This window comes from Strongylocentrotus purpuratus, unplaced genomic scaffold, assembly GCF_000002235.5.
Source record: "Strongylocentrotus purpuratus isolate Spur 01 unplaced genomic scaffold, Spur_5.0 spur5_contig_852, whole genome shotgun sequence".
NCBI classification, from domain to species: domain Eukaryota; kingdom Metazoa; phylum Echinodermata; class Echinoidea; order Camarodonta; family Strongylocentrotidae; genus Strongylocentrotus; species Strongylocentrotus purpuratus.
Genome location: NW_022145560.1, coordinates 112454 through 134933, shown reverse-complemented (window position 1 = coordinate 134933; position 22480 = coordinate 112454). Strand labels below are relative to the sequence as shown.

Genomic DNA, 22480 nt, shown 5'->3' with positions numbered 1-22480 from the left:
CCTTTGTCAATGACCGAAAATGCTTACGCAGTCGTTATTGTTAAAACAGCTGAATGTTCTCATTAAGATGCACATAATCAGAAGGCGGCGACTATCATTGGATCAGAGAAAGAATCACTTTGAATGTCCATCCGTAATAGGTCCATGATGTCACCAATCCTGTCCTTAATGACAGGCTACAAGCATTTCTTGGTTGAAGAAGATGAGGGAAGATGCGCCAAATTCACACTTGAGTGGGTTAATGACTACAACGTATTTCGTGAGTTGTAAGAACCATTCGCGTACGCAGGATTTTTTCAAGGGAGAGTTTTAACAATTTCAAATCGGGCCGAAAATTTCGCAACGCCTCAGCCAGCCGCTGAAGAAGCGGGGGGGGGGGGGGGGCGTTCCGTGAGGGGGGGGGGGGGTAAAGTCAACTTTTTTAGGTCACCCATTTCCTCCAAATCCCCCCCCCCCCCCCCTGAGTACGCGACTGCATTATGCGTGTTCCCAGCAACCTTCAGCAAAAATCTGGTGTGTAAAGTCAATACGGGTAGATTTTTTTTCTTTGTTATACGAGCCTTTTCAGCACCCCCCCCCCCCCTTTCAGCAAAAATCTGGTGTATAAAGTCAATACGGGCAGATCTTTTTCTTTGTTACGAGCCGGAGATTTTGGGAACACGCATGCGGTACCCCCGTTTCCAGAGTGGGGGGGGGGGCGGGGCAAGAATAGGCTCATATGCTCACCATGGATTGATTTAACCTCTAGGCGCACTACTGCGCACTGAAAAGCGTGCAATAGGACTGGAAAATATTGCACGCTTTTTCATGAAACAGCGTGCAATAGGCCATGGAGTTACTATAGGCTAGTAACTCCATGAAAAGGTTCAGTAAATAAATCACACGTGACCGCGCATGACCAATCATTTGGGATCTGGGAGTGAGCTATAGTTGTATAAATAAAACTATACAGAAATGATTTCTCTTCTCCATAAAAGCGTTTTTTATTGTGATTCACTGAAGTATGAGGTATTGTGTTTAATCATAATCGCTGAAACCGCGATATTCTATTCCTCTCTATAATATTAGGCTTTACAGTTTCAAAACTAGCTCTACACTAGCTTGTCGGTCTGTTCACGTCGAACTCTGTTTTAACTGTAACGTCTTTGCGTAGGTTTTGGTGTACCGTACTTTCATCATGAGAGAGAATAGGGAAACTGTTTTATTGGTTGGTTTACTGGCTATCATCAGCATCACCGCGCTGGTGCTCGGGGTCGTGGGCTTGACTAAATCCAACGGGGCGAGCCCGGGCGAGGCGCAGCCAGTCAACGTATACACTTCTGGATCGTCCGATGCACGTATGTATGGACACACCGTCACACACGTACTATATTTATTGCCCATTAAGTTAGATATTCTTTTCCCTATCTCTTTTCGTGAAATGACGGAGACACAGGGGCGGTTCTAGCTTTTTTGCTAATGGGGGAGGGGTGACAAAATGACGATGCGGGGCATCTTTCACGAGCCGTTTAGCGGCGAGGCGATTTTTGTTGTTGCTGCTATTTTGAATCCCCGTAAGTGATTTTTTACTAGCATCTACTTACACAACGGAGACCATAAATATTAGCCTAAATAGCCATTCGACCAAATGATTGGACCATGTGGATAGTAGACAGGTGTAGACCATATGAGAATAGACTAATTGGGTAATAGACGAACTGGGACCCGTTTCACAAAGCCTTTTTTCAATGACAAATGACAAAAATCAGTGACAAATCTTTTAATAACCAATCAGAAGCAAGGATTTCAGGAGCTTATAACAAAAACTGTCATGTGTCCCTGATGACAAGTTTTGTGAAACGCCCCTGGTTGTAGCCCAAATGGCAAGTCATCCAAACTAGGCTGATTCCACACCAGACAATAAGAGTCACAAATAATAAATATTTGTCGATGGAAGCTTTTCATAAACTTGACCTCCTTTTGAAGCTTTCTCCACAATATCCATCCAAGTTACGTGAACAGATTTTGGAGGGCTTTTCTTGTCACGCGCCGAACCGCATCTAGGTCAGTTTGGTTTTATACGTCTGGCATTGTATTGTTGTAGAGTGTAGTGTATTTATTTTTTGTTTATGTATTCATGAAATAATCTATTTAGAGCTATTTTGTAACTTTCCTTGATTTTCCCCCCTTTATAATAAGCACGATAAATGAACATTTTATGTTATTTTTGTTAGTCTTGGAATTACCTAGATATGCCTGCTGGCCTTTGTGATTCCCACCACATTATGAGGAGTGTTTCTTTCAAATCTTTGTTTTATACATGTAAGGCATATATAGGCCCATATGAACACACAGACACACACACTTTTCTTTAACAGTAATTTTGTTTTATTCCTTCAAATACAATCATAATTTTTAATTACAAAAATAAACGTTTTCAATATTGATTGCTTATACATAAACATAATTAAACAAAAACTCATATTCAGTATAAAATAACTGAGCAAATATTCAGAGTTAGTAAACTTAAAGTACATAAACAAATGCAATTCACAAATGCAATTCAAATTGAACACGGTGGAGGGTTATTGTACTCAGATATTTCAGATCATTTTCCAATATTTTATGTTGCAAACAAAATACACTCATAATTTACCTGTAAAGGAATCCCGTTTCATGATATTGATAAATGATTCTAGGATTGATGATTTTAAAAAGAAATTGAGCTGTGTAGACTGGAATCCTATTTATGCCTCAAAAGATGTGAATCATGCTTATGACATGTTTTACTCTATTTTTTATCGTTTCTATAATGAATGTCTCCCTGTCGTTCGCAATAAAATTATTAAAAAAATAAGAATCCATAAACCCTGGATCTCCTCTGGCATTATAAAGTCAATTAATAAGAAAAATAATTTATATAAAGATTCTCGAAAATATTCTGGACCATCAAAAACTAAAAGAAAAAAAGAAGAGAAATATAAAAAATACAAAAATTCATTGATTAAAATCATCCGCTCTGTTAAACTTGTTTTTGAACGTTTATATGATTTTCTGAATTATAATAATATATTGATCTTGCAACAATTTGGTTTTCATAAAAAATATTCCAAATACATGCCTATATTTTATATGTATGATCGTATAATGCAAGAAATAGATAAGGGTAATTTTACTGTTGGTATATTTTTAGATCTCTCAAAGGCATTTGACACCGTTGACCATGACATACTTCTTAAAAAAATGGAACATTATGGAATCAGAGGTCATGCTCTTGATTGGTTTCATGATTATTTATCAAATCGTATGCAATATGTTGTGGTCAACGGTGTCAAATCAGATTTAAGTCGTGTATTATACGGAGTTCCGCAAGGGTCTGTTCTCGGCCCGTTATTATTTTTGTTATATATTAATGATTTCATAAATTGTTCTTCAATTCTTAATTTCATACTTTTTGCGGATGATACCAGTATTACTCTTTCTAACTCAAAAATCAGCACATTAATTCACCTGTTTAATAAGGAGCTCCACAATGTTGTTACCTGGTTGCAATGCAATAAATTGTCTTTAAATTTTGAAAAAACTAAATATGTTCTCTTTAAAACAAAAAATAAAAAAGCTAGTAATGATATCCCACAAGTCACTATGGATGGCAAGATTATTACCCAAGTATCAACACATTGATTTTGCCTCATCTCACTTTTTAATACTGTTGTATGATTTGGGGGAATACATTTAAAACACACTTAAATAGACTTTTTATTACTCAGAAAAAAGCAATAAGAACAGTTTGTAATGTACCATTTAATAACCATACAAGCAATTTATTTGTTGAATGTAAAACATTAAAGGTCTCTGACCTTGTACTTATGTATACCTATATCTTTATGTATCATTATCATACGAATGCCTTGCCAGATACTTTTAATGATCTTTTTAGCACTAATGACTCCTATCACTCATATTTCACCCGTCAACACGCAGATCTTCATCAATTTCTTCCCAAAACTACAATTAGTCAAATTCCTTACGTTGTAATGGAATTAAGTTATGGAATGACCTAGACAATGATATTAAACTAAGTAAAACTCTTGATAAATTTAAAAAACTCTTGAAAAATAAAATGTTCTTTCAGTACAAAAACCACGCTCAATTAAATAATGAATAACTTGCTCCACTTGTTCTTTTTTTATATTTTGTATATAAATGTTTTGTAATACTGTAAAGCACCAGCCGGGGCGCACATAATGACGCAGTGTCGCTTGACGTCGTGTCCTGTGTGCGTCCTTTGCTGGTGCTTTGCTGTAAATGTCTTATCCTCAAATACATGTAGGTCTTTATAATCTTTTTCTTGTATATATTTGTTTTCCCGTTAATGTTGTTTTTGTTAATTTTCTCGATATATGTGTTATGGTTGGTGCCCCAATCACAAGTTTGTTTTCAAACTTCTTCAGGGGCCCCTAACCCCATGTTTTTATATTATCATGAATTATTATTGTATATGTATTTTTGTTATGGTTGAATAAATAAATTGAAAATTGAATTGAAACATAAGTTATAAGTCAATTTCACATATTATTTACTTATAATAACAACAAAAATATTATTAAAAAGACTGGAGGTTATTTTACTGGTACTCCCAGATCCCCCTCCCTCATACAAACACACACACACACACACATACTCCTCAGTGGATGTCTGCTAACATTCTCAACTCAAGAAAAATATACTAAATAAGTAAGTTATGGCTGCAAAATAGAGTTACACTTTAACAAGCTCACGGTGGAGAGGAAAACAAATCTTAATTAATACAAAGCTGCTCCCACTTTAAAAAACGTAATCCCAGCTTTCCTATTCTAATGGCTATTTTCTTTTCCTCATCCCTCTAATCAAAAATAGTTTTCTTCATCTTTTCTAAAGCTGGTACTTGTCCTGCTGACCTTGACATAAATAAAACATACTTCACTATGAAAATTATAGTATTACAGATCTTTATTCTATTTGAACTATACCTGCCAACCCAGACAAACACACACACACACCCACACACACCTACATATGTTCATTGTATTTCTTAGTTTTGTATCCAAATGGGGAAATAAACTTGAATTGGATACTGAATTGAATTGATTTGTCTTATTGTCCTTTGTCTTTCTTTGAACCAGTTACTAGTAACGAAAGGATCTGGATGATTGCTATTGGCCACTACGGTAGCAACGTTGAATACTTGTAAGTCAACTTTATAATAAATAGGCCATACTATGGTTGCAACGTCGAATACTTTTAAGTTAACCTTTAAAATAAATGGGGCATTATGGTACAACTCGCAAAGTTACTACGCCCAAAATCTAATTACGTTTTAAGCAGTGGCTATCTCAGAAACCCCCAAGCAACACCATGAAAAGAAGGGTTTCAATGGGCTATTATATGAAAACATCAGTCAGCTAGATTAAACAAAAACATGAACAAAAGACAGTGGTATGCCCTAACCCACTTAATACCTTATTGCATTAACATCCCGTTATCGATGTTTTGTCAGAACTTAATCACAATTATAATTAATAAATGACACATATTTGTGATGTATATTTTACGCATGAGTGATTAAAAATAATTTGAAGAAAGGGTACCAAAAAATCATTTGGCGCACGGTATCTGAATTTCAAAGAGAAAAACACTATTCCAGAAGGTTCATTTTCTGCTCTTTCATAATTATGACACCTCAATCAGGAAAAATGAGCCAGGAATAATAAGGTTCTGTTTCTTTAAAGAAATGTTTGCATTTCCATAATGTTATTAAACCAATTAGTTTTCACTGGCTGCCTGTCGTAGTAACAACGACTGACGAGCAGCCCCGTGATCAGCCATGCATGAAGTCTTTCATCTTCAAGTTCTTTGGTGTTAGGGCAGCTAGCAGACAGCTAGTGGAACGGATTCTCTGTTTCGTTTTTTTTCTGGGACGCATTGTGTATATTAGCCGGGGTAATCATATGATTGCAGGAAGAATGGTATTGATACCGGTGAGGCTACCCTGGATAAACAAAGCATAATCTATTATAAGGATTATTATTACAATTTATTTTGACGTTGTTGTATATAGCTTCCGCTGTATACGCCCCTTTGTGTACTCAGGCGCATCCCACGCAACAGCCCACTTCTTCCCCAAGTTCAATGTAGGCCCAAAGATGCACCCGTGAATATAATTATTATCTTCGTCGGGCTTGAACGTGTGTCATATCGATCTACGTGACAGGGCCCCAGTAAAAAAAAAATGTCATCAGTGATGAATGACAGTTTTTGTTATAAGCTAGTGAAATCCTTGCTTCTGATTAGTTATCAACAGATTTCAAAGTGTTTTTTTCACTTAGTGTGACATTCTCCGAAAATCCTCCTGCCGAACTAACTTGTTATATTTATGACTCACCCCTGCAAAACTTCCAATCTGTTAAAATTCTTGGCGTCATTGTGCAATCCAATCTGAAATGGGATCTACATGTCACTGAAATCCTCCAAAAATGGAATAGAAAGTTGTATATGTTTAGGCTTCTGCATGAACGATATGGACTAGGTGTCTTTAGCTGATTTAAAACTGGTATATACGGGCTATATTCGTACTGTCATGGAACGCGCTGTACCCCAGTTTTAATGGTGGGCTTACGCAGAAACAAATAAGAAGCTTGGAGCAAGTTCAAAAAAGAGTATGTACTGTAGAATCATGTTGGGTCCACGACACACACATTATACCAATGCTTGCCAAATGTGTGATATGGCAACGTTTGAATCCAGAAGGGAAAAGCTTTGTGTGGATTTTGCTATATCTTTAGCTAAACTACCAACATGTAGTACCTGGTTACCTCTTCGGAAAAACATACCCATCTCCTTACTCCATGCATCTAGATAATCATCAATGCAAATGCAAAACCAATCGTTTCCGAAATAGCCCCTTACCTTACTTTGTCGATCTTTTCAATAAAGCCAAGCCCAATTAATCAAAATAGATGAATTAATATACAATTTTTATTTGTATTATATACTCTTTTCACAAATCACTGTTGAAGTTTCCTGATTTTTACTCTCCATAAGATAATAACAAACCAAAAAACAAAATTATGTTCCCTTTCCCTTCAATAACCACTTTATAACTGAAGGAAAAGGAATGATAGAGTGCCTTAATTGCATTTTTTTTAAATATCATTCTTCAATTAATAATAATAATAATAAATATTCTTCTATTAAAGCTATAATACAAATACTTGCAATAGCAAACGTCAACAATGTTATGAAAAGAATGTGTTCATTTCTATTTTTATATTCGTATATTCTCTTAATGACTCTTTAAAAGTACATTTATGCAATATATATTTTTTGATGTACATATGTACTTTAACAACTTCCTCATTTACTTCTTTACTCCTTTACTTCATGTTTCTCCTCTCCGTTTCTCCGACTTCATTTTATCTTCTGTTTTCTTATTTTTTGCTGCCCAAGCAATCTTAACATATCAACTATATATTTCAATATAGCAGATCAATAATTGTAACTGCATTTTATGTCTGAAATATACAATGAGTCTTTTACTTGTACTCATGACCAATTCAGCCATTGGGCTGCGACGCATGTTTTTAATAAACCTTGAATTGAATTGAATTGAATTTGTGACTGCTTTTTGTCATTGAAAAAAAATCTTTGCGAAACGGGTCCTTGGCTGTTTTGGGGTTATTCAAACGCACATTATTTTGTGGAAGTTCGGGTGGCCAGGGTATTTATGAATAGTATACGAAATTATTTGAAGCATGCCATTAAAGGTCACTGGAAGTTTACTGTCTGAGGAGTGGCAGCTTTGCATGAATAATTATATGGCAGTGGAGGTATGAAGTGAACATTATTTTCCTGTTGGAGTCGTCGGTGTAGGCCTACTTTAGTATAATTATATGTCGTCTATCTACCAATGCAGCATATGTAGCAAAATAATGCAGATTCTCAAAAGATCTCTCGAAATTCCGCACGCTTCCTATCTTTGAAAGTATTGAACTATATAGTGGGAATTAGGAATTGGGTTACGCACTGTTGGCAAGTTGACACTGAGAAGCTATTAAGGCGTTGTTCAAAGCCTCGGTCACAAATACCGTTACGGGCTGTTACGAACGCCTTACGAACGATTTTCAGACCATTTCGTAAGATCTACTGAAGAAGGCCGTACGAAACAAGCGTTCGTAGACCATTCGTAAGTTCGAAGATTGGTCGATGGTCTTGTCCAAGATTTTTTCAACCTCGCACGAAACTCTCTCTCTCTTCGTAAGGCAGCCGTACGGACGTCGTAATAACATCGTAAGAACCACGCAAGATATTTGTACATTTCGTAGGGTCGAGAGACAATTCTAGAAGCCTTAACATTCTTACGATGATCGTAAGAACGCCTTAAGTTGTTCATAGAAGGCTCTTACAGACGGATATTCGTATGGCCTTCGTACGAACGACTCCTAGAGTTCGTAAGGTGTTGCGCTTTTTTGCAACCCGACAAATGTCCAAAAAATCGTAACATCTTCTTACGAATGACTTGAGAATGCCGTCAGTTTCACGTACGAGCATCTTGTGAGAACAACAATGCGTAAGATGGCCGTAAGTCTGACGTAAGGCGTTGTTTAAGAAACAGTACGCTAGGGCAGAGAGATTTCAGTTAAGTATCGCTTTAAAGTTTTACGTTGCATTCTCATCTGGATATGCCGGCCACTCCTAAGATTTATATCAATATTTAATCTTCACTTTCTCATTGACCTTTCTTGACCTTGACCTTTGATCTTTGACGCAGGGATGAAGAGACTTACACCATCCGAGGATTTAATCCGGATATAGTGGATGCGGGTAAGAATAAAAAAACACTCGTTTTTTTTTGAAAAATAATATCGCTAGTGATATTCGTTTGTCTCGCAATGTATAGTCAACAAGGGATCAATAGATCACGACGTTTTGTGCGCCGCTGCAACAATTCGTCAGGTGATAAAATATATTGTAAGCAAGCGTCTCTTATATACTATACGGAATACGGGTATTGCGGGACAAACGAATATCACTAGCGATATTATCTGCAATGAGTAATATATTTAGCATCACTCGGTTTTTTAGTTGGGCATTATCAACTATAGCAGCGTCGCTAAATAGGGGGAGGGGCTTTATTTTTTTTTTAATTGGAGGGCCTGAATTCCAACCTCAATGCCTCAACCATCAATTTTTCTCTAGGCAAATTCTAAGTCTTTAATTGTCTGCAAGTGTTGTCTTTTTCTTTCTTTCTTTTTGCTTGCTTGCTTCCTTGATTGCCACAATTTTAAATCTGATCCCATAAAACCGTGAAATTGTGAAATTCTTACATCCGCCCCCCCCCCCTCCATGTCCCTCCTCGAAAAAAAAAAAATATATATAGAATTTTAAGATTTTGAATAAGTCTAATAATGAACGTAACCGCGTTTTTGTAACACAATACTAAAGCGGTTTTGCTTCATTGCTATATGTATATATTTAATTGAGCGAACATCTGCTATCGTATTGAGAAGTTCATGATTTAACTCTCTGTTCTAAGCAGTGCATCCACCTACACAACATAAACTTTCTGAACAGGTTCACAAAATATTGATTTTTATCCTTTTATCTGTAAACGGTTCTTACTATTTACACAGGCAAGTGAATCAACGTTTCATAACCTGTATCAGTTTCTTTACTTCTATTTCAATATCACAAGTTTGCTCCATCGCTAACAAGAACTGCAAATTGGTATACGACGTCTATGGCAATTGTTGGGACAGCAACGCAGGCCAGCGGCCCAGGGGCGGCCAGGGTCTAATGGGAGGCTGGTATGACGGTTGCTCGGGTGAGTATATACCATATAATCATAATAAAGTCGTAATTGCAAAGGGCATTTTTTTCTAAAATTGCTCCTCTCCACCCAGGTTGTGAATGGGTTCCCGCCAGGATGTGAATGCCACTGTTATTAGATTGGCATGTGCAGGCCTGTAAATAGTGCACCGAGTAGAGAAGAGTGCAGGATCGTAGATATTGTGTACATTGTTTACTTCTGCTTCTACTATTACTACTACTACTACTACTACTACTACTATTACTTCTACTACTACTACTACTACTACTACTACTACTACCATTACTACTACTGCTAATACTTCTACTACTACTACTACTTCTTCTACTACTACTAGTAGTAGTAGCTTAGTAGTAGTAGCAGTAAAACTAGTCTACTAATAATAATACTACTGCTACCACTACTTCTATTAGTATAGTAGTAGTAGTGGTAGTATACTAGTACTACTACATCTGTTTCTAGTATTACATCAGCTTTTAGAAGTAGGAGTGGTGGTATACTACTAACACGTCTGGTTCTTGTACTATACTACTTAACTACATGTACTATCACAATCAATATTACTATTATTATTACTACTATTACATCTGCTACTAGTACTGGTACTAGTACTATACTGTTAGTAGTTATATTCAGAACTACTATTTATGATTATGTTATTATTATTATAACTATTACTACTAATAGTAGTACTTCTTCATGTGCTACTACTACTTCTACTACTACTACTACTACTACTCCTACTTTTACTTTGAATAAGTACTGTATACTACTACTAACGGTACTAATAGCACTATACTAATTTATTCATCATGTGACATGATAATGTTAGTGATACTGATCATATTCAAAATAGAGAACATGATAATTTTAATAATAATGATAATAATCATGATAATTATTATTATATTCCACATACTAAGAATTTTGCTCTATGATTGGTCAAAAGTAAATCACGTGATGAAAGATAGTTCGCCCATTTTTGATGGGAGAAGCAAAAAGTTCGTTACACTGTGTAGATAGTACTACTATCTACACAGTGCAACGCACTTTCACTGAAGATAGAGGTACTATCTACAAAGTGCAACGCACTTTCACTCAAGATAGAGGTACTATCTACACAGGGCAACGCACTTTCACTGAAGATTATCCAAAAGCGCACTAAAACAGGCGTAATTAAGCGCGCAGTACCATTGAGCGCAATGAAATAAAACACATGCGCGCACCGTACCCTCAAGGGGTTGGGTTAAACTTAAACCTTTTTTAGTGTGAATTTGGGCCTAGGTGTCTTTTATGTAAATGCATACACGTCCTTTTCTTGTTGTAGTTAAATTGTTTTAGATGTGGAATATAAAGCAATTAATCACCTTTTGGTTTCAGGCGATGGCAAACTATCACTTCCTCGTCGATCAGAATGTATACGCTATCTTTCCTCAGCTTCGCTTCGGAAAGATAGCTACATTCAGATCGCCTCGGAAGTGATAGTTTGTGCCATCACCTTCACCAACGGTAATTATTTGCTTATTATAGTGATAATAATAATAAAAATAATGATATTGTAATATGTGATCTTATACATTGACTCAATGCTACATGCTATACACACATACACACAGTTAATGTACAATGTGGTTGCAATCCACAGTGTACATATTAATAATAATAATAACGATAATGATAATGATAATCATGATCATCATGATCATACCAATAATAATAATAATGATGATGTGATAAATGAGTGTTGCCGATTTGAAGAAGAAACCCTGATTTATTTGACATTTGACTCCTCCGTCATCGTAAAGGTAGAGTTATAAGAAACTTTGAAAATTGGATAGATAGTAATTCTTTAAAGTTTTTGATATATTTGGAAACCCCTGTGGATGTACTATAAGAACCAGAAAAGTAAGCCCGTAGAACACTTCTGCTTTCGAGATATTTAATAATCAAAAATTTACTGGTGTTCCCGGTGAATACAAAATATTTAGAATAGCGCCTAAGGCCACCCCATGGTCTAGCTGCGACCATGAACATTTCAGAATATGCAGTTCTACTATATAATTTCCAAACGTGAACAGCCAATTGGTCGATTGTATAGTCAAGAAATATTGTTTTAAAGCTAAAGTAATTTCAATCTTGAGAGGGAGCAATACAACATTTAGAGTTTATTATTTACAATTTCATCACTTTTGACTCGATTTCAACCGCGACAACGATCATTGAATATTGTAAAATCGCATATGCTTCCAATATGTTAATTTGAACCAAATTCACGACCCCATACCAACACTTTGTATTACCTTTCAGGTTGGGTCCAATCATTTGACCGTCTGCTAACATTCTCCTTCACAAAACCTTTCATGGAAGCTAACAAAGTTGGAATGTATGCAAAGAGCGGCAGCACACTCTCATACAGTGATTTGACAAACCTGAAGGTCGGGTTCTCCGATGGGTGGGCCTACGATGAGTTTTGTCTTGCAAGATATACTGATATTGCGGTATAGTTGGATTTTATTTTATTTTATTTTTGATAAATTTGTTTAATTTAATTAGATTTTGATTTGCTTTGATTTGGATAGATGATGATGATGATGATGAACAGCATTTGTATGGCGCCATATATCTGTTAAAAAAAATATTCAAAGGCGCGAGCTCCTCCAATAGAATTAGCATTTAAATGTTTGAAGGAAGATGTCAGGTTTGAGTGAAGCTTTGAAGTGATCCAGGTTGTCAATTTCGCGAATAGATGATGGGAGGGAATTCCACGGGCGAGGAGCAATAGAGGGAAATGCCCTGTCTCCATATCCCTTGAGATGAGTAATGGGCATTTGGAGAGTAAGGCCAGATGAGCGAAGTCCAGGGCGAAGATGACGCCGCTCGATAGGTTTGATTTGATTTGATTCGATTCGATTTGATCCGATTTGGTTTCAATGGCGTGTCCAGGAAAATAGGGCATAACGAGCATGTGCCCCCTCCCCGGCCCGGCCGCAAAAGGGAAAGAAGAAAAAGGAGAAAGCCAGAACGGGGCAAAGAAACAAACACAAAAACACCCTCTTTGTGTAAATTATGATATTGAAATGAATATCCTGTCAGGATAATCCAAGAACTGCTCTATAACTCTAACTCATTCAAATTGCCGATATGATTCAGTTGTTATAATTTTGGCTCCCACTCCCATCTCTCTCTCTCTCCCTCTCTCACTCTAATTTCTCCAACTTCCCCTCTCTGCACTTTTTCATTTGTAAATGAATGGCGCAACAAAGGTCCTGTGCGTAGTTTTCACTGAGCTCTGCATAATAAAATATAATGACTGCTATATGAGGGATAGTTGTTTTTATAGGGTCAAGGGGACGTTACATCCTGTTATCACCTCGAGGCGTGCCGAGGGGGTGATGGCAGGATGTAACGTCCCTGAGAGCCTGTAAAAACAAACATGCCTCGAATATTAAAGCAGTCTGTATATCTTTTATATACCGAATTCACACAAAATCTACAAAGAATTTTTTACCTTAGCCTTTTCTTGAGTAAAGGCTGGTTAAAACATTACATAAAATCTGGGACACTATCTGTTAATATTTGCTGGAAAGATGACTGAATGTTACAATCATTTTGGAATCGCAGACAAAAAGCAATGTATGGTATCCGCACTCGCACAAACTAACTTTTAATACGTAAACCAATGGGGATCTCATCAAAAGTTTACTATTTTCCCGGTACCCGGAATCTTTAGGGAATCTCACTCATGAACAAGTTCGTTTCTTTCCGGGAATGGCTAAAATCACGACTACAATTTCGACCAATCAGATGGCTAGATTTCTAAAAAAAAGAGGAATATAATACTTATTCAGGGTCTCGTTTACCAACCTCACTCAACAGTCAATGGAATCAAGATTTCTTTGTAGTTACCATTAATGGTCATAGTTACCATAAAGTTTTTTTCATTGGCCCGGGCCCTGGAAAGTGTTGCGTATTACTTAACCTTGTAGTCATAAAACCGCCGTGGTTTGAATGGCCGCGCCATATCCGAGCAAACTTTAGTTCTATAACTATCGTGTAGGCCTACCCTCGTTTTGTTATTTATTTGTTTATTTTATTTATTTTTAATCTTTTGTCAGGGTAGCCCATTAACCAATAAGTAGTGGTCTCCCATGTGGGCCTGAAGAAATATGAACATATTTACATTAAAAAGCATAACGTTTATACAGAACATTTAAAATAAAATTTCATAGTATATTTAGAAAGATATAACACAGCAATAATAGACGTGGCACAAACGAGTACTCGTTTGCAAAATAATCATATACCCTTAACCTTTTTTGAGGCCGCCATCCTTGTCAAGCTTTGCTTATGATTGCGGTCTCCTACACTTTTCCAACAGAATAGTTCAGACAATACTTTAAATTTATGATTGTATGTTATGTAAATATTAAGTTTCGTTATTATGTACATAATATATTATGTAAAAAAACATTTTGACATGAAGAAATTATTGTTTGTTTATGTTGTATTATACCTTACATTTATATGTTCTTTGTTATTCAGTTATATTCTATATGGACAAAATGCAGAAATAAAATAGAATCAAAATCAAAAACCTAGTTCAACTGTAAAGCCCCAGTCCCATATAAAGCCGGACCAGCACGGACGAGCACGGACCACTCCGGACCATCCCGGACCATGGGCTGGGGTGATCCGGGATGGTCCGGGATGTTTTGTTCAAAAAAGTGTGATGCTTTTAAGCTACAGTCCCATATACGTCCCGGACCGTCCCGGACCATCCCGGACCCCATCCGGGGTGATCCGGGATTCGGTCCGTGTTGACACCGTGTTGGCACCGGGGTGGTCCTGGATGCGCGTTTCCGTTTTACACCCTGCCCTAGGCTTTTCTCCAATAAAATTTTACAAACCGACTGGTATTCGGAGTCTAGTCGCGCACATCTTGCCTCGGCGCTCTGCACACCACCAGAACTCTGAAAACGTCACGTAGCGCTAGCTAACTCTCTATACTAACTAGTTGATCTTCCTAGTCGTATCATTTATTTTTATCCATTAATACGCAATACTCTAAGAGCGTAAGGATGCGTGATCAGCTCGCAAAATTTAGCCCAGCGATAACAAAACAATAATATATCGGGAAAACCGTCTTGAACAAGAAGACCCTCGCATCCCCAATTGAAATTGTACATAAGCTTTGGCTTCGCTATTCTTGACGTCGATATAAACAAACTTAGACTTCGGATACAGCATGTTTCGTGTAATTTCTTGCCGAAAAGCCTAGGGCAGGGTGTAAAACGGAAACGCGCGTCCTGGATGGTCCTGGATGGTCCTGGGCGGTCAATAACTCACTCCCGGACTGCCACGGATCAACACGGACCGCCCCGGCGCCACTACGGATGACCCCGGACCCAGCACGGTGGCTACACGGATCACCCCGGATCAAACTATTGTCCCGGACCGTCCCGGACGCGACTTTGCGTTTTACACCCTGGCCTGGACATTTTCCCGGTAAATAGCAATGAAACTGCTTGAATGAGTCTAGTCTACGCTCCTCGATCGCCAAATCGAATCGTACATGCACAGACGTACGTCGATGGTCTTAGAAACAAATATCATGAATTGAGAGCTAGAGAGAGAGAGGTCTTAGAAACAAATATCAAGAAATGAGAAAGAGAGGGGGGGGGGGGGGTCTTAGAAACAAATATGAAGAGAGAGAGAGAGGCCTTAGAAACAAATATGAAGAGGGGGTTAATGAGAGAGAAAGAAAGAGGGGTCTGAGAAATACATACGAGAGAGAGAGTGGGTCGAGAGAGAGAGGTCTTAGAAAACAAATATGAATAGAGATGGGGGGGGGGGGGGCGGGGGAGAAATGGGTCTTAGAAAACAAATATGAAGAGAGATGAGGGGGGGGGGAGGTCTTAGAAAACAACTTGAAGGGAGAGGGGTCAAGAGAATTAGAGAAATTAGGTCTTAGAAACAAATGACATGAATTTAAAAAATGAAAGACGTGATCCCACAAAATAGAAAATGGTACGAGTGCAATATTTAAATCACAGTTTATGTATTACATTACCATTACACATATTATGTCGAGTGTAGTCTGTGTATGTGTCGATATGTGTACACGTGTGTTAGGGGGGGGGGGGGTCCGAATCAGCAAATGGTTTGAAAGTAGGCTACACGTCAAAAATTGAAACCCTGAAGAAGGCGGAATTAAACCACAAAAACCATAATGTTATTTGGTTTCTCTCTTTCCTAATTACTTTGATTAATTCCTTCTCTAATTTCTCTCTTTCTTTCAAGTTAGTTTTTGTTTTCTCTCTCTGCTTATGACATTCTTTGTTTCCTCTCTGTTCTTTAATTATTTATTGTTTTTCTCCATTTCCTTCTGTTGTTATTCGTTGTTTTTCTCTCACTCGTATACGTCTCGATACAAAAGTACATGTACCGCGTACCGCGACACTGGACATATAGGACGTACGTTGAGCATTGCAGAAGAGCTACGTGCGCGCGCAATATCTTGTCATGGATAGACTTTTCCCAGTCGGTTCCTTGAAATTTATTGGGAAAAGGTCCAGGCCAGGGTGTAAAACGCAAAGTCGCGTCCCGGACCACCCCGGCAGTTTTTGACCGTCAAAAACATCCGGGGTCGACTCCCGGACCGCCCAGGACCATCCAGGACCATCCAGGACCATCCAGGTGCCAACACGGTGTCAACACGGACCGAATCCCGGATCACCCCGGATGGGGTCCGGGATGGTCCGGGACGGTCCGGGACGTATATGGGACTGTAGCTTAATGCCAATAGGAAAATGCTGTATAGTGGAGGCTAAGTTACCCTTTTCCGGATATGAATCAATACAAAATCATCCGAAATCTGGGGGCGGTTTCATAAAACTTGATATCAATAACAAGTTACAAGCTACTGTTATAAGCTACTGAAATCATGGCATCTGATTGGCTGAGAGCAAATTTGTCATAGAAATTTAGCATTTGTATATAGATAACAAGTTTTATGAAACAGGCTCCTGATGGCTGTTTCTCTCTTTGCAGGGTTCGAGTCTGCGTCAAGGCCAAATCACACATTTCGCCTCAACAGAAAGACTAATTGAAGCACTCAACTCTGGAGAGGTCAGTTTGTAATTACAGCTGACTTGAATAATTTGATTTGATTTGATGTATTGTTTTATGATTTCTTCATACAATGATAATCAGTATTATAAGATGATGACGTGGATCCTAATCAAATGATTGGTTGAAAGCGTACACGTGACCAGGCATTTATTTTGCCTAACGCGTAATCGCGCGTAATTCGGGTGATGACCGGTCATTATCCAATGATAATGACCGGTCATTATCAAAATCATGTTAGAAAACATAATTTTATAAAACAAATAATACACATTATTTGTCTTACTAATGCCCTCACTGATGTGTATTATTTGTATAACAATATGAGCATTTTGTACATAGTGGTAATATGTTTTCAAATCACAATGAATAACACAATTTATGAAACAAAATGTTGGGAACTATTGATTGGCATGGCTAATGCAGAAGAACTGGAAAGTAAGCTTGAAGTACATGCAGCTCTTTAACACATGATAATACAGTGACAGCAAATAAAGCTCACGAGACCGACTCCTCTCGGTCTAGCCACCGTAGCGGGCATTTTAAAAAGGTGTATGAGATGCAATGAGACCGAAATGTCGACGGACTTCTGATCAGAAGTTCCTTTTTTTAAAGGATTTACCAGTCGGCCAGGGACTCGTTTCCTAAGGCCTTTTTTCAATGACAAATGACAAAAAATAGAGACAAATCTGCTGATCAGAAGCAATGATTTCAGTGGATTTGTTTTGTGAAATGAAGCCCTGAAATGGGGCCTAGCTGATCTCAAGGGCTCGTAGTCTTACTAAGATGACACGATGTTCAATATTTTTTTTGGATTAGGATTCCATGGGTAAACAAAGTTATTATCATTGCTGTTGATATAGTTATTATCATTATTATTTTTTTGTATCTATAATAACTGTTTTTATTATTATTATTATTATTAGAATTATTATTTTATTAGTATAATAATAATCGTTATTATTATCATTGTTATTATTATTGATATTATTTTAGTTATTATTATTAATGATGATAAAATAATACAAGGCCTCCTTTTTCTATATTTCCTTGGGCTATGTCATCTTTGTTTCAGTCCCCACGCAGTAAACCAGCACTTTGATAAGAATTACGCCGCCAAACTTTCGAAATCTATGATTATATAGGCCTAAGTAAATGGTCCTTTACTTACTTTCTTGTTTCATTATTTCTGTAGATCGATGTCATTTTTGTCTCAGCCCTCTCTCAGTACGACAGCGCCTTGATGAGAATCACGCCCTCAGACTTCGAGAATAAGTGTCTGAAAGGAGGGAATTCTGTCATGACACGTCACAATAACCCCGATTTCGTCAACTGGTGGAACGACGCGTTCGATCGCCTTGTCCAGAGAGGGCGCTATGATGAAATCTGTAAAACAGTCTCTGACAGGCATGGTAAGATAGAACTAAGATTTTAAAGATTTATAAAAAAAGAAGATAGAACTAAGAGATGCGAAAAAAAATGTAACGACCGTCGGGAGAAAGAGATAGAAGAGGGGAAGAGAAACAGAAAGAGAAAATGGAAAGGGTTGGGGAGAGTCACACAGAGGGAGAGAGAGAGAGAAAGAGAGAGAGAGAGACAGATAGAGAGAGAGATAGGGAGAGAATGAGTAAGGGAAAAAAAGGGAAGAGGGTGGGGGGGGGGGGGGGATTAGAGATCGAGGAGGAACAAATCAACTATTTATGCTTAAGAAACACAGTGCATACCTAAAGTTGGTCTTCATGGTACATGTTCAGGTAACAAATAATAATTGTTCAATTCGAAAGAAAGTATCTTTTCTAATACGTAAGAAAAGCTAGCATTATCAATCTCTAAAGTTTATATCCAATAATGAATACATGGATTCCTTTATGTATGATGATTATGCCTTGAATTATAATGCAGTAAAAATACATTTTTACATTTTTCCTCTCCTTTTATAGGCCATATCCCAGGGCGGGATTATACTGAGCTTTGTATCGGCTATTAGGCCACTTCTGAGTGGAGGAAAGCGTTATCACGTGACTGCAGACATGCATATGACGCCATTTTGTTGACGTTTTTTTCCTTCAGCGTCTCTCACTTTTCATTATCATTTGAGAGATGCATTAAAATATGTTTTTATTATGTTTTGTCGTATCCGTGAGATATTATTCTCCTGTTAATTTTGGTGATAGTTTTTGTAAAATGTTGTAACTTTGATTTACCTGTTTTTATAATAATTATTATAAATGATATGTTCAACTATATGGCACTCTCACACAATAAGTCTCATAGCGCTTTATATGGTTAAGGGTTGAAAACTCAGTTTAAAAAATACGTCTTCAAGTGCTTCGTAAAGGTGTCTAGTGTGTGTACTGTATGGATGATGTTCCGGGGCAGTTGATTTAATAGGCGGGGTGCATACACTCTGAACATGACGGACAAAGAAAGAGGACAAAATATACACTTCCTCATTCTACCCTCAACAATTGCTGTGGTAGACAAAGGAACACCCCTTCACTGCTGTTATGTAAGAATGTGTAGAACAGGTGAATATGCATGTGACACCTGTTCTACACATGTTTACATAATAGCAGTGAAGGGATGTTCCTTTGTCTACCATGGCAATTGTTGACGGTAGAATGAGGAACTGTATATTTTGTCCTCTTTCTTTTCATAGTGATATAATGATTGAAAAGCATTGTCATCTGTCAATTGGGATGTTCTGGGTATGTGGGAAGAGAGCTGTCTATTGTTGTGATGAATATATTATTATATCGCAACATGAATGTATTGTTAAAGGAGCTACACAAAGAAAATTCACTAACAACTCATAATTAGAACAAATTACATATGGATGGAAAGATTTTCTCTTGAAAAACACGAACAATTTGCTGAGAAATCATATAGATATCATGGAAAGGCGTAAAATGCAATTTTTCAAGACCCTCCTTAGACCCCCGAACGCCCCTGAACGTAAGTCAAACACACAAGCGTAGCGAGCTCTGAATTGTGACGTCACACACTGGACGAACAGCTCAGTGCCGTGTAGCAGTATGCAGCTAGCCAGCCGTGTCCCGTATGTGACGTCACAAATATTGACGCTCTACAAAGGACCGCTGAAGGCAGAAAATCTGGATCTCAAAAACTAACATTTTTGAGAGTTGATTACTGAGGGCTCACAAACATATTTTGGAGAGAAGAGTTGTTGTATTTGATCGGCAAGGCTTCCCCTTCGCAATGATATGAGTTTTGCATCATTTCAAAACACTTCTGATTCTTCGTGTGGCTACTTTAAGACTTGATTTATATACATTATTGGGCATTACATTTAAGTGAGGTATTCCAAATTGAATAAACAAAATTATAAAGGACTCTGTATGCTATATTTCTACTATTTTCTTGTCAACAATTATGATAATGTTTGATCGGTGAAAATGTTATTATACGAAATAAAGAGATTGGGAAAATGGAATTTCAGACATTTGCCTGCTTCTCTATAGATTCTTAGTACGTTTAAATAAACTTTATGCTTATAAGTATTTCAAAGAAACATTTCTATAACCATATCTTTAAGCATTATGCCTTGTACGTGATCTCTATGTGGGATGTAAAATAGGTTACATGCGATTGCCCCGCCCCCCCCCCCCCCCAAAAAAAAAGGGGGGGGGGGGTAAAGGGGAATCAGAATGTAAAAAGAAAGTGAAATCCCTTCCCGTACGTATTTTACCCTAATTTTTCCCTAATTAATTTGCATTTCTTCTTTTTGTTGATGAACAAAAACAAAACATTGCCCCTGAATGAACCCTTACCCAGTTTATGGGCCTTTTTATCTGTGCTAGACGTATACCCCGAGCCTTGATAATTATGTCATGATATACAAATAATGAATGGTTAAGAGTTCAATAGTGCGAATATTTTCATGAGTTGAAAGATTAACGTTCTATCCAACGAGGCGTCAGCCGAGTTGAATATAATTAACGTTAGAGATAAAGACCAGTTATGGTCATGCGATTGCATTGTGAAAGAAACGTTGTGGAATCGATCAGAAAAGGTTGATCATCTAGCATATAAGTATTGGTGTGTACTGCAAGGTTCTGGAATCATCAAAATGATAAGAAATTTGGCCCAGTCTTCGTAAAGTTACAAGCACTGTACACAGAAAGATGTATATGAGACTACACACACGTGCGCGACACGTGCGTTTATCTCTCACAGTCCAATAGATAAACTAATTTACCAAATATATATCAATTAGTAGGCGGTTTCCCGGCAAATGTTTTATCATCATGTATTAGTCAAAACATATTCTTTCACATGATTTGTAATAAGAGCTTCCATTTCATTTTTTGAAATTGGGGCGTTTCCAATACTGGTCTTTACCTTTAATCTTTCAACGAATGTAAATATTTGCACTATTGAACGAATGAAAAACATTCATTATTTGTTTTATGCAATATCAAAGTAGATCTAATAGAACGTTAATCAACAAATTATGCTTTTACTCCTTATAGTCAGGTCAATATACGGTAAAAAACACCCCAACCCCAAAAAAATTGCAACAAAAGATTTTTGAATGGTTTCTAGTAGAATTCGACCTCAGGAATAACATACTAAAAGTAGACCAAAATCGAAGGTTCAGAAAGCTGATTTTTTTTTCAAGATGGCGTCCAAGATGGCCGCCGATACCTTAAAATGACCATAAATCACTTATTATTCATCCTAGAGACATAATTTTGGTGTCTATCCCATGGTTTCTGGGGTCAGAGAATCCATTGAGACAAGTAAGAATGTTTTGTGATGGTCTACGAAACCCCAAAATGCAATATGGCGTCCAAAATTGCCGCCATAACATAAAAATGGCCATAAGTCACTTATTATCCATCCGAGAGACATAAGTGAGGTGTCTATGCTACGGTTTTCGGGGTCATAGAATCCATTAGGATAAGTTAGAACCTTAAGCAGTGGTTTAGGAAACCACAAAACCCAATATGGCGTCCAAAGGGCCAAACAACCACTAAGATTTCTCAATAGAGGGCGCACTTTATGAACAGGAAATGAACTTATAATGTTTCTCTCTCATCCTTAGGCTTATGGTGTCACCCACCTCCCCCTCCCCCCAGAAAAAGGGTCAATTCAACTATTGACAGGTCATTGTCAACACTAGGGGAAGGGGAGTGACAATGACAAAGTAACAACTTCATAATAATATCTAGACTTACATTCATACTACCCACCCACCATACGATTTAAAATGTTAAATGCGTCACTTCCCCCCACCCCCCCCCCCCCCAAGAAAAAGGGTCAATTCAACTATTGACAGGTCATTGTCAACACTGAGGGAGGGGGCCGAGGGGGGGGGGGGTGACAAAGCCAAAGTAACAACTAATAATGATATCTAGACAATGATTCATAATACTTACCATACAATTAAAAATGTTTAAAGACACTCAGTAGTCAGCTCTTATGGGGAATTCGACACCGTTCGGGTGTTTACCCAATAACAGGTGTTGTCAATCTTTGAAT

The 22480-nt window shown here is 37.5% G+C and overlaps 1 protein-coding gene across 1 annotated transcript; it reads left to right on the top strand.

The window, feature by feature from the left end:
* Positions 1–1050: 1050 nt before the first annotated feature.
* On the top strand, positions 1051–19004 carry LOC100889873. Its single transcript, XM_030994984.1, has 8 exons — positions 1051–1337; positions 5145–5208; positions 8789–8841; positions 9713–9841; positions 12155–12345; positions 16898–16975; positions 18171–18387; positions 18916–19004. The coding sequence occupies exons 1-8, from the start codon at positions 1178–1180 to the stop codon at positions 18960–18962; spliced, it is 939 nt and encodes a 312-aa protein (XP_030850844.1). The 5' UTR covers positions 1051–1177; the 3' UTR covers positions 18963–19004.
* The last annotated feature ends 3476 nt before the right edge of the window (positions 19005–22480 follow it).

Bases quoted from the DNA above. Each gene is read 5' to 3' on its own strand.
- LOC100889873 (XM_030994984.1), top strand. From the start codon at position 1,178: ATGAGAGAGAATAGGGAAACTGTTTTATTGGTTGGTTTACTGGCTATC. The intron at 9,842-12,154 runs GTGAGTATATAC...ATTACCTTTCAG, and splicing joins CTGGTATGACGGTTGCTCGG to GTTGGGTCCAATCATTTGAC. The intron at 18,388-18,915 runs GTAAGATAGAAC...CTCCTTTTATAG, and splicing joins AACAGTCTCTGACAGGCATG to GCCATATCCCAGGGCGGGAT.